The sequence below is a fragment of the Anoplopoma fimbria genome, chromosome 21, assembly GCF_027596085.1.
Source record: "Anoplopoma fimbria isolate UVic2021 breed Golden Eagle Sablefish chromosome 21, Afim_UVic_2022, whole genome shotgun sequence".
In the NCBI taxonomy this organism is placed as follows: Eukaryota; Metazoa; Chordata; class Actinopteri; order Perciformes; family Anoplopomatidae; genus Anoplopoma; species Anoplopoma fimbria.
This window is the reverse complement of record NC_072469.1, coordinates 6,977,795-6,990,681: the sequence shown is the minus strand read 5'-3', so window position 1 is coordinate 6,990,681 and position 12,887 is coordinate 6,977,795. Positions and strand designations below refer to the sequence as shown.

The 12,887-nt window shown below is 42.7% G+C and overlaps 1 protein-coding gene across 3 annotated transcripts; it reads right to left on the bottom strand.

Moving 5' to 3' along the window:
- Window positions 1–212: 212 nt before the first annotated feature.
- Window positions 213–11,408, bottom strand: LOC129110844 (microtubule-associated protein futsch-like). Of its 3 annotated transcripts, none has more exons than XM_054623080.1 (10): window positions 11,346–11,408; window positions 4,188–10,761; window positions 4,005–4,092; window positions 3,655–3,733; window positions 3,459–3,567; window positions 3,198–3,329; window positions 2,491–2,580; window positions 2,119–2,262; window positions 1,821–2,005; window positions 213–1,726 (listed from the first exon to the last, which is right to left on the bottom strand). In XM_054623080.1, exons 2-10 carry the CDS (start codon window positions 10,758–10,760, stop codon window positions 1,558–1,560), a joined length of 7,569 nt encoding a protein of 2,522 aa, XP_054479055.1. In that variant the 5' UTR covers window position 10,761; window positions 11,346–11,408; the 3' UTR covers window positions 213–1,557. The 3 variants fall into 3 exon arrangements, with proteins under 3 accessions (XP_054479055.1, XP_054479058.1, XP_054479057.1); XM_054623083.1 differs by having other exon boundaries at window positions 3,459–3,564; XM_054623082.1 differs by lacking the exon at window positions 11,346–11,408 and adding an exon at window positions 11,086–11,175.
- Window positions 11,409–12,887: the final 1,479 nt, after the last annotated feature.

Below are 12,887 nucleotides of genomic sequence, written 5' to 3'. Positions count from 1 at the left end.
TTCTGTTTATTTTTCTTTTGGAGATAATGAGTATTTTTAAACCAAAACAATGCTCAGTAAAAATACCTTTAAATGTCACTGAAACACAAACAGCAATGTCCACTAGATGGCATTGGTGACCAATACAACACTCGGAGTTATGGGCTCAGTAGTAAAATGTATGTAAAAGCTCAGATCACATTTATTCCAAGAAGAGGAGGGGGACAAACAAAAATGTTTTAAATCGTTTATTATTTAAATAAATATTTACATAACAGCTTCGTATAAATCAAATTTATTTTTCTTACACGACACATCTTTCTAAAAAGCAACTGCTTTAACAAGGAAGAAGAAAATAAGGGATGGATTATAATGATACTGTAGATCTGTGTTGAGAGGGGTTCATCTCAACCCCTCGTGTTGATCACTGAGCAAATACTCCTGTTTGCAATCATAAAGGCTGAACCTGGATGACATTTAACACCTGAGCCTCAAAGCCGTGCTCATCCATTATAAAGGTTGTTATAGTATGCATAACTCTACATGATAATTTGATACACATTTTAATTTGTTGTTACTAAGGAATAGGAGGATGATACTCTACACTAACTTAATAAAAAAGGCCATAACGCATGGCTAAGAAAACAAATTAACATCTTAAGTCACACATTTAATCATTCAGGCACAAATAAAGCAATAGACAGCCTCGGTGAAATTAGAAGACAGCACTCACACAGTAAAGGCTACAATGCCCTGCTAAATGGTGTATAGTTTATGGCTCAGCTCGAAAACAACGTTTCAGGCGAGGTGATCTAAAAAGAATTAGAGCACACAAGTAATGCCCGAGCTACATCTCTAAACCACATCTCTTCTACCAGACTGTTGAAATGATTCTCCAATTAAATCACCTGGTTTGGATGATCAGTTTGAAATGTTGCAATAAAACATGACAGTGAAATCAGAGGGGGGAAAAAAATACAAGTTTAACAGCCCAATAGAAATGGTGTAGTTTTGACCGTTAAGCATCATCACTGCTGCTTAAAACCCAACTTCAGACAGTGGCAGTGTCACTTTAACTTGTAAAGGGATGAAATAACCTCAATGTACACATAGTTTACATCATGTAAGTAAAAAACATGAAAACAAAATAATAACATAATAATCTAAAATAACCGTTTTATTTAATGTGACCTTATTCTTCTCAGGGAGTAAAATAAAAACCCAATGAAATGCTCTTTGTTTTCTATTGCTGTCAGATCATGCATGTAAACTCGATACTTCTAATAAAACCAATTGTTTACTTAAAAATGTATAAAGAAAATACTCTTTTTTTTTTTTTTCAAAATACTATTCGGGGAGGGATTAAAGGGTGAATTAATACAAATTTTTCAACAACACCTTGTTGTTTTCATCCTGAGATTTAAACCAATGTGTGTGTCCTCTCAAAGGAGTAATTTACAGTTTTTTATAATTGTTATGCAAACACAGATTCTGCATCAGACACTGTTTAGTGATGGTGCGTCCCGTTGGTCAGTGGGCGTCTCGGTTAAATCCATTGTTACCTTTTCCTGAAGACTGTCATACCGCATCATTGTTGGGCCGGGACGATTGCGTTCCACTCACAAAGTTATAAACCAAAAACTGAGATGTGCCAAAATAATGTGTGGCAAAGAGTTTTCCATCAGGCGTCGGGTCGGAGAAAGCAATCTCGTCTTTGCTCAGGTACGACCCGTATATGAAGTTGTTCCTGTGAGAGAAAAAACAAAAAAACAAAAGTGTCAATTTGTTTTGAGGTGACATAACATCAGATGTTGGTTTGGTTGTTTTGGAGCCACGCTGACCTGAGGCACTCCAGCATGCGCGAGGCGATGCCCTGGCGTCTCATCGTGTTGACCACCCAGATGCGGCTGATGCCACAGATGGCCGGCTCGGCTGTTGTGGAGCAGCACCAAGCTCTCTGACGTTCAAACATCACCTTTTCTCCCTCCGAACCCTCGGGTACCGGCTCCTCGATCACCCTGTATCCCTGAGATCATTCACAATGTTCAGCTTATAAAACTAAAACGCACTCTGTGATTCTATTATTGTTGTTTTTACGTGATAAACATGTGCTGATGACACCAGATGGCAATCTCTTACCTCTTGTATGTGCTCTGCTATCAGGCATCCACCCACTTTCTTGTCGTTGGAGATGAAGAGGAAGGTCTTGGTCTGAGAGGGACACTTGGTCTCCACCTGCTGGAAGCCGAGGTCGTTGTCCACCATCTCCCTGATCTCCTCCACCTGAGAAACAAACAGTTACTGTGTAGTCAAGAAATAACATGCTGGTGTCGGTGGTTCTAGAGGATACAGCCAAAAAAAACTGTCTTTATTTTACTTTCTAAATGACATTTCCTCACCTAAAACAAAATATACATTAATTGATTAAGCAGAGCTGTCCTCACTAGTGATAACCACAAACATTAAATGATCATGTAATGGCAAAGGTCAGTCCCTGCTAACATACTGTACCTTCTTCAGAGCATATTTGGGATCATCTGGCAGGACAAGAATGATCTTGCCGTCAGGATACTCTGACAGTATTCTCTCTTTTTTCCATCCCTGAAAAAATGAGGGGAGAAAAGAGAGGAATTTATGTCAGAGAAACTCCCAAGGAATGTTTGTATTGTCCTCATGAGGCATTCATGTTCTTCATTTGATAAATACAGTAACTTCCTATGTGCTACACATATTGCAAATGCACATACTTCATTACAGTTATTATTGTTGCTGCTTATATTAGATTGATCTACTTGTTTTTCAACAATTCTGTCATATTATCTGTTAAAATATTGTTATTATTGTTATCATTTATTTATTTCAGACTTGTTCTCTCCATAATTTTATAGCTACATCATCTTGCATGCTGCTGCAACGACACTGTTTTCTTAACAGGGATCATATAATGTCATAAAATGATATGAAAATTGCAAGTGAAAGAGTAAAGCATGTAGAACATTAAGAAAAGCAGCTTTCAGAATAAAGAGTGGCTCTCATTTATAAATCACTGAAGTAAGCGAGAATAATGTTTTATACACTCAAGATACACTCTGAAAAAGTTCTGTTTGCTTTCATGGGGCAGTGAGTCAGCATCTGTGTATTGCCCTGATGAGACAATGTTGTTGGACAGTAGGAAAGACAAATAATAAGACTTGTAATATGAGGAAACATCCTCTCACCACATATTTGACAGCGCTGATGAACTGGTTGTGGAAGAGTAAATGCTGGGATTCATCTTCAGGGTTGGCAGCAGAGAAGAGCATCCCACACACGTTGCAGGCCACTGCTCCGAAATGCTTCTGTCCTGCATCCTACGAGGCAAAGAGAACACAGATCACCACTTGGATTTATTCTGAAAAATATTCACAATAACTCCCTCAACTACCCTGAGATTTCTGACCTCTAGTTTAGTTGTATAATAACAACAAGAGGATGCTTACAATAATGGTTTGGGTGCCATCTTTGTCAGCCTCCTTTAGTTTCTTGACTTCTTTCTGCAGACAAGCATCAGAGAGAGGAGTCCTGCCGTCCTGCGGCTCCCCTGCTCTGCTGTGATACAAACACACATCACATTACTTCAGATTCCTGCTGCTACCGGGAAAAACATGTCAAATTTGCTTCAGAGAAACCTCCTACTCTTGAGGTTTTTTCGGTGTCTTCTCGGCTGAGTCGACTGTTTCTGTCTTGGTCTCTGGAGAAGGAGCAACACCAGTGACTGTAGGGAAAAGGAAAGATCCTTAAACACGAGTACACATTTTGTAAATCTAAAAATAATATTTCGGCTCCATGTTGTCATGTAATAACTGTGACATGATATCAATATAACAGTCTTCCTTGATAATTAACATCATAATATACACATAGTAGGGTGCCTTTCACTAAGGTTTCATAATCCTGTGATAACAGTGAGAGCATGAAATAATGAAATAATGTGACAACAACATGACAGATATTTAAATTCACGCCAACTGTAAGTGAATGCATACCTGCAGGCTTTTCCTCACTCTTCAGCGTGTCACCTGACACTTTCGAGCCGTCTTCAGAGGGAATGGCAGAGGTGGGATCAGCTGTATCCTACGGAAGAAAAAAGAGACAGGAGATGATCAACATTTTTCTTCCTAAAATGCTGTTTGCGACACACATCACGGCATGATTCATATTTGAGTTACCTTGCATTTGCCGTCTCCTGATGACGGTGGATTCGGGGTTTTCTGGGGCATTGAACCGACATCGGCCTTTGAAGCAGAGGGCTCAGATGTGGTCGAACCAGCAGCCTGAGATGTCGTTTGCTTGAGCTGAGCTGTACTTCCACTTCCAGCTGGCTTTGACTGCGGTGAAGCAGAGGCAGCGGGTTTGGACTGACCCGGAGCCGACACGGCTCTTGACTGGGGTGTCGTCAAAACAGGAGACTTCATTTGAACTTTGACTGAAGGAGCCTGTTTTGAAGACGCTGCGGCAGTAGCTGTGAACTTTGACTGGGGTGTTGTTGCAACGGCAGGCTTTAAATGTGGAGCGTTGGAACCGGCGGGCTTTGACTGAGCTGAAGCTGCAACGCTGGGCCTTGACTGACCTGAGATCTGTCCAGCAGGCGTGGTCTGAGCTCTGAGTTTCGCCTGGTTGGCAAGATGTGATGAAAGTGTTGGTTTAGACTGAACTGTGGGTCTAGATTGAGCTGCGGGGTTTGACTGAACGTTCGGTCTTGTCGGCTGTGTTGGCCTCGCCTGAAGGCCGGGTCTTGTTGCAGCCACTGGTAACGGGTCATCATCGAGTTCAAAGTCATCAAAGGAATACTTGGGCCTGGGTCTGTATGGCTTGTACTCAACAGGCTTCTGTTTTGGGGCATTGAGTCCGTTGGGCATGGGCGGGGGTATCGCCGGGAGCGTCCTCTTGGCTGCTGATCTGGTCACCTTTGGGGCGGGAGCCGGAGCAGGGGTCTCTTTAGGAGTTTGAGCCTTACTTTGCCTTGCGGATTTACGGGTTCCAGCATTAGGAGTCCCAGTTTTGGAGGCGTCAGCTTTGTCAGGTTCAGGTTTAGTGGGTTCACTTTTGGACGTTTCTGTTTTGGGGGGTTCAGTCTTAGTGGGTTCTGGCTTAGGAGGGTCAACCTTGGGGACTTCTGCCGCGGGTGTTGCAGGCTTGCTTGTTGAGGCCGGACTTGGGAGGGGTGTTTTCGATGGACTTGCTGCAGGTGGAGGAGCCGCGGGCACAGGACTCACGGAGAATGGAGAGGACGCAGACAGGGGTCCTTGCCAATCCATGTCTGAAAACATCTGATTTGCTTGGTCGGATTTAAGTTTCTTTACACGAGCCCAAGACATTTTCTCTCTCTGCAGCTCAACCTGTCTTAGTCTTTGATATCTGGTGAGCTTCTTTTTCTCGTGGGCTTTCAGTGGCACAGATATCTGTGTGACGAAGAAACGCCTCTTCGGAGGTTCTGCTGCAGGCTCTGCGGGAGGCTTGGCTTCAGCTGAGTCGTCTGTCGAGGGGTGGGCAGTGGATGCCTCCTCAGCAGGGGTCACCGGATCAGAGCTCCCTTCTGGTCCAGCAGGAGTCGCAACTACAACAGGGTCCGCCTCCTGCGTCTTGACAGGTGGACTTTCCTTCTGGCTGGCCTCGCTCTTGGCTGCTGCTGCTGCTGCTGATGCTGCTGCTGCTGCTGCTGCTGCTGCTACCGCCGCTGCTGCTTGTTTCTCTTCTTCAATCCTCTTCAGCAGCATGCTGTCTGTGGCGATGTCCTCTGCGATCTCCTGACACAAAGCTAAGAGGTTCAGCTGCTGTCGGTTTGCTGTTCTCTTAGAGGCTGCAGCCTTTTGCTCGGCCAGAGCTGCCAGACGGGCTTTGGTTCTGGCCTGTGTGTTCATTTCTTGTTTCTTCGGTTTGACTGCCCCCGGTCCCTTTTTATCATCTTCAGTCTTTTCAGCTGTGCTGTTTTGCTTCAAGCTGGTCCCACAAGTGTCATCTTTAGTCTCAGACTCTTTAGGAGGGTCTACCTCAGGTGTTTTCTGGGGTTTTTCTATTATTATAATGTCACTGTCTTCATCATTCTCTTCCTCTGCTACTACGATCTCACGACCTATTTCTATATCCTCCAGAATCTGCACTTCCTGTATATCCAAAATAACCCCAGTGTTCTCTATCACTGCTTTGTTTGTGACTAGAGTGCGAGAGCATGCCATGTCAATCTTTGCAGCCTTACGGTAACTCATGGCGGATGATGGTTGCTGGCTTTGATCAGAACTTTGAATCACTTCAAAACCTTCCTCGATTGAGATTTCTGTCCCAAGCCTGCTCCCCTCATCCAAAACCTCACTTGTGTTCGTCACTTTGATCTCATCAGATGTTTGACACTGCTGCACCTCCGCCTCAGGGAAGACGGTTTGCTGGGAACCATTTAAAATCACCTCATTTTCCATGTCCCCCTCCAAAGCACTGTCTGGATTCACCTGCTCTGAAAGCGAGTCCGACAAACCCGATTCAGCAGCTGCTTGAGTGACAATATCGAAGTGAATTTCACCTTCTGGGATCGGTTCTAAGATCACAAACTCCTCAGATGTACTGTCTGGCATTTCATCTTTAGTGGTGGCTGTAGTCGTCGTCACCGTGACGTCTGAAACCTCCTGATATCCAGAGTCCTCCTGCACGTGTTCAGGAAACTCTGTGGCACTGACGCAGTCCGGATACCCATTGCTTTCACTTGTTTCTGGGGCATCTCCTGACTGACCATCTGGCCCGCTGATGTCATCACTAGAACTGATCACTGCAACTTGTTTCACATCCTCATTCGTGTTACTTCGCTCCGACTGTGAAGGGACACAACTATCTGGCACCCTGACAGCTTGTACTTCCATTTCAATTTCTTGGCCGTCTGCGACACAAACTTGTTGCCTGACATTTTCATAATTTTCCAGTTGTTTGTTACAACTGTTTACTTCATTGGTAGCCGAATCTCCTTCCATCTGCTGGTTGCTCTGTATGTCCAGTAAAGACACACCATTGTGGTTCTCTGATGCTGTAGAAATCTCTCGCTCATCGTTACTCTCGGGACTACTAATGGGCTCATACACGATCTGGTTTTCGTGAATCTCACCCTCTGACTGATTGACCGTCTTAATCTGCTCTTCTGACGCCTGAATTACAACATCAACGTCATCTGGTTGGCCACAAACAAAGACTATTACCTCATTGCTTCCAGCTCCTTCTGCGTGTCCTTCAATATTACTGACAGTGACAACATCACCGTCAGCCTTATCACAGGAAAGGATTGCAGCCTCTTCTTTAACCTCATTAATCACTTGCCTCCCTGTTTCCTCCTCTAAAGCTGAATCAACCCCCCCTATTGATCCACTTATTACGTCCATATCCACTTGGATATCATCAGCACTCTGCTTTGTCTGCATTTTTTCATTATCCTTACTTTCAGCCATAGAAAGAGGCGTGTGAGCTTGATTTGATAAGACCGCTGCGGGTTCATGGACTTCCTCCATACCTTGGTTTTGCTGTTCTGCTGCATTAGAAGCCTTCTCTGGTGTTGTAGAAGTTTCCATATTCATTTGAACTTGTGGAACATCGACACATTCAGCATTAACCTCGTCTTCGTTTTCCTTAGGCTCACAACTTATGTTCACTAGATGTTTTTGAACTTCTGTGTTGAGTTCACTGACCGCCTGGCTTCCCGAGCTTTGTATTTCCAATGTAGGTGGTGGATTAGAGATCTCCTCAGGCATTGCTATTGTTTGCGCATCCATTTTAGTTTGATTCTCAGTGGCATCCACACATTCTGCACTAGGCTTTTTCGTGTTTTCTTCACTCTCAGTATTGGCATCAATAAGTTCTTTAAGTACTTCAGCATCTGTAGTGAGTTCGTTGACCTTCAGACTTCTCTGGTTTTGACTTTCTACTGTAGTTGTCTGATGAAAAGTCTCCTCTGGTGTTGCTGTTGTCTGCAAATCCACTCTTTGATTCTCAGGTGCACTGACACATTCTGTTAACGCCATGTTTTCATTTCCATTTCTCTCTGGCTCCTGAGTCATTAGACCTTCTTGAGCTTTCTCCGATTTGTCCGTAGCAGGTTCGATGACTTCTTGGCTCCTGTGGGCCTGCGTTTTTATTGTAGGCGCCATGTCAGAAATCTCCGCCAATGTCTCCGCTACATTCACTTCATTTTGACTTTTCTGACTTAGTACTTCCACTGTCGATGCTGTGTTAGAGAACGCCTCTGATGCTGTTGTAGTTTGCATGTCCACTTCTGTTTGGCTTTTCTCTATTTCCACTGAAGCGGATGGATTTGAAATATCTGATGTCGATGTAGTTTGCATTTCCATTTCGATTTGACTCTCTGGTACAGTCACAGATTCAAAGCTCACCTCGTTTTCTTTTTCCATATTTTTGACCTCATGATCCTCATGATGTACAGCAGATATGTGTGTGGTAGATTCAATGACTTCTTGACTTTTTATTTCCACTTTAGGTGCAATGTTAGAAATCTCCTCTGATGTTGTTGTAGTCGCTTCTATTTGACTCTCAGTAGCAGCAACACTTTCAGCATCGACCCTTCCTTCATCTTTGGCGTCCTGACAATTCGCAAATGGATGTTTTTGTGCTTTATCAGACATGTCCGTGGTGTGTTCACTGTCTCCTGGTCTCTCCTGGCTTTGTATTTCCACTGTAGATGCGTCATTAGAAATCTCTGATGCCGTTGCCGTCTGTCTCTCAGGTCCACTACTAGTGCATTCAAAGTTCTCTTCCTCATTTTCCATTATTTTAGAATTTAACACATGATCCTCATTTAATTCTGTAGATATGTCTGTGACATGTTCACTGACACCCTGGTTATTCTGGCTTTGTATTTCCACTGTAGCCTCTTGGTTAGAAATCGCCTGCTCTGGTGTTGCAGTGGCACATTCAAATTGAATCTCTTCCTCTTTTTCTTTACTTGTCATTGCATCGTTTTGGACTTCAACAGGTATTTCTCTATTGTGGTCTTCCACTTTGTGGTTTCCCTGGTTTTGTTTATCCTCTTTCGGTGCTGAGTCAGATCTCCCCTCTGGTGTTATTTTAGTCTGCGTGTCCATGTCTATCGGACCATCTGAAACTGCATCACAATCTGAGAGAGCCTTGCATTGATTTTGCTCAAGAACAGACTCACAATCTGGTGTCAGTATTTCAGTACGTATGTCAGTTGTCTTGTCCAGCACCTCTTGGCTCAGTTGTAGCTCAGCAGGAGACCCAGGAGCAGCAACAATCTGAGCCGACGGGAACTCAACGCCTCTCCTTTCACTTTCAAGCTTTTCTTCAGACTTTCTGACTAGTTTGTTCACACCATCACATGAGTTGGTAATTGTACCTGGTACTTCATGGCCCACTTGATCCTCCAATTTCGATTCCTTTTTGAAGGTAACTTGAATTTTGACACTGAGGTCTGTTTGGGTATCTGGTGTTGGGTTTTCTTCAGTCTGACTTTCTGGATTACTACCTCCTGCCAGGATCTCTTCTGGTGCAGAGTTTGTTTTGTTTGACAATGCTTTATCTTCTTCATCACTGTGGTCTGCAGAGACGCTGGCTGCTTCACTTACTTCTTGCACTTTATGCTCTTCTTCATTACTTTTACATTTGATATCCAGCTTTATGTCCTGAGAAACAGACTCTGTGATCACCTTAGTTTCAGTTTCCCGGATCACATCTGTCTTACTTCCACAAGATGTCCTTACATCTACCTGTACTTCACCTTCACAGCCTGGATTTGCCTCTCCAGTACTAGAATATAGTGTTTCCACTGACGTTGCAAGTGTTTCATTATCTACATCCTCATGGATTTTGATGGCAAAGTCCGTCTTTTCATTATCCCCTGCCTCAGATGGGATGCAAGGCGACCCTGCAGCTGTTGCAGTGACTGAGTCCAATATTTCTCTACATGATGCTTCTGTGTGATTATCCATGAGCTTCTGGCTGTCTGGATTTTGTAATTCCTCATGTTTAGGTTCATCAGCTGCACACTCAAATCCAATGCTAGCTTTAGCACTCCCTCCTATAGAGACAAAAGTTTCCTTTGACTCTGCTTGTGTGGCATTAACTGACATTTCTTGTCCCTCTTGTTCAGTGACAGACCGTGCAGATTCTTTTTTCTCATCCTGATTCTCCTCTCCCACACTTGAATCTGAAAATCGACCATAATTGTGGTCCATCTGAACAGGGTCCTCAGGTGCAGATGGCGACCCTCTGCTTGTCTCCTGTGTGTCAGACGCTGACTCTTCAACCTTGCGTTTTGCTTTGACTCGATTAGAATATTTTTTTATGCAGCGGGCCTTGTCGCCGTCATCCCTCTCTCTGAAGAGGTCCGTCTTACTACCATCACTACTCAGATCATCCTCGGACTCTGTGGAGGCTGTTCGCTTCAGAGAAGCTTTGGAGGTAGCTCTCTGTGAGGGAGCTTCTCCGCAGGAGGCACTTGTGGCTTTTAGGAGCTTGGCTTTTTTCACAGGCGGGTCAGAAATGGTTATGCTGGAGTCCTTTGGAGGGGAACTCTGTTGGGGTGGCCTGGTGGCATTATTCCCCCCTTCCGCTGAAGTAGACAGTTTTTTCTTAGTCCGTGGGGCTGCTGTGTTTTCTAGTGTATCTCCAGTTTTAAGGGACCTATAATTGGTAGCTGGTGCAGTTTTGGATGGCAGATCCTCCACATCCTCATCCAACTTCCTCATCTTGGGCTGAGAATCATGAGGAGATGATCCTCTCTTTGGGGCTGGCATTCTGTCAAAACAATAAGAACTGTGAAGCCAAGACAAAAGAGGAAATGCAACATATCTCTAACATTTCTATCTAATACAATGAGCCAGGATTACCACTTTTCTTCCACACATCCTGCAGTTTCTCTTTCCCTTTCTGTTGACATACATCTGCTGAAGTCAACACAGAATACATGCATCCAAACTGAATTAATCTACTAAATTAAACACTAACACTACATTACTTTGAACCACATTCCTTTCCACAGCCATGCCCGGTTTTGCCTTCACAAACAACCTAAACAGTGATGAATCCTAGTCACACAATGCACGATGCACATTTACTCACGTATTCTCAATCTATATCTACGACCTTAATGACAGGCATTCTTGTCACCAGGAGTTGTGCAAACTCGCCAGGAATGGTGAGTTAGCGAGCTAGCTAGCTGGTGGCTAGTGATGGGAGCTAACGCTAGCAGCAGCCAACTCGCCACAAATGAGCCGATCGAGTGACGGGAACCAGGAGGAGGAGAGCGGGGAGAGGAGTCCTCCCTGCACCGGTGTCTGCGGAGGAGAGACAGAGCCAACACACCCGTAAATGAAACTCACTTTGATGTTTTCTTTTTCAACAACAGCTGTGTGTCTGTGTGTGTGTGTGTGTGTGTGTGTATGTGTGTGTTTTTTTTTCTTCTTCCTGTGAATAAAAATTAACTGTACTTCCGGAAGGGAAACGGCGGAAGTGACGTAGCGGCCGAACGAGGGGAGTTTTCTTTTTTGGGGGGGAATAAGGGTTTTTCTTTAGTAATTAATGCCATATTATATATATATATATATATATATAATGTTTTTTATATATAATGTTTTTTTATATAATGTTTTTTTATATTAATGTTTTTTCTGCCTAGTTTGAAGATAAAAGTTAATAGTATGAGATATACAATGCCTATAAAAAGTATTCACCCCCCCTTGGATGTTTTCCCCTTTTGTTGCTTTTATACATGAAATCATGAATATAATTTGTTTTTTGACAAGAATTTGCAAAAAAATGTTTTTTCATAAAAACAGATTTTTACAAACTAATTCTATTAATTAAAAATATATAGTGTAAAATAAGTGTTTACATAAATATTCACCCCTTTAACCTTTTATTTTTGCATACCCATAATACATATATATATCTCTGCAAACACAACGTTTTAATTCTTTTGGGGGGGGGGGATATAATTAATGCCATATTCTATATAATTTTTATTAATGTTTTTTCTAGTTTGAAGTATAAAAGTTAATAGTATGAGATATACAATGCCTATAAAAAGTATTCACCCCCCTTGGATGTTTTCCCTTTTGTTACTTTTATACATGAACTTTGAATCAGATGAAGTCAGCATCCGATATGGAGTCCCTCAAGGGTCAATTCTTGGTCCACTACTGTTTAATTTGATCCCCCTTGGGTTCCTATACTCAGCAATATAACATTTGATATCACTCTATGGTGATGACACACTGTTATACATATACAATGCCTATAAAAAGTATTCACCCCCCTTGGATGTTTTCCCCTTTTGTTGCTTTTATACATGAACTTTGAATTGAAGTCAGCATCCGATATGGAAATCAATTCTTGGTCCAACTGTTTTTTGATGCCTAGTTTGAAGATAAACATTTGTTAATAGTATGAGATATACAATGCCTATAAAAAGTATTCACCCCCCTTGGATGTTTTCCCCTTTTGTTGCTTTTATACATGAACTTTGAATCAGATGAAGTCAGCATCCGATATGGAGTCCCTCAAGGGTCAATTCTTGGTCCACTACTGTTTAATTTGATCCCCCTTGGGTTCCTATACTCAGCAATACAACATTTGATATCACTCTATGGTGATGACACACTGTTATACATATACAATGCCTATAAAAAGTATCCCCCCCCCCCTTTTGTTGCTTTTATACATGAAATCATGGTCAATATAATTTGGCCTTTTTGACAACACCACACCTATTTTTTAGGCCTCAGCTCGAAAATTGCATACCCATAATAAAAAGAGTATATCTCTGCAAACACAACGTCTATTTAAATAATGTTGGTGTAATAATAAAGGGAACACTTGTGAGATTTGTTCAGATGTGTAAATATCAGTATATATGTTACTGG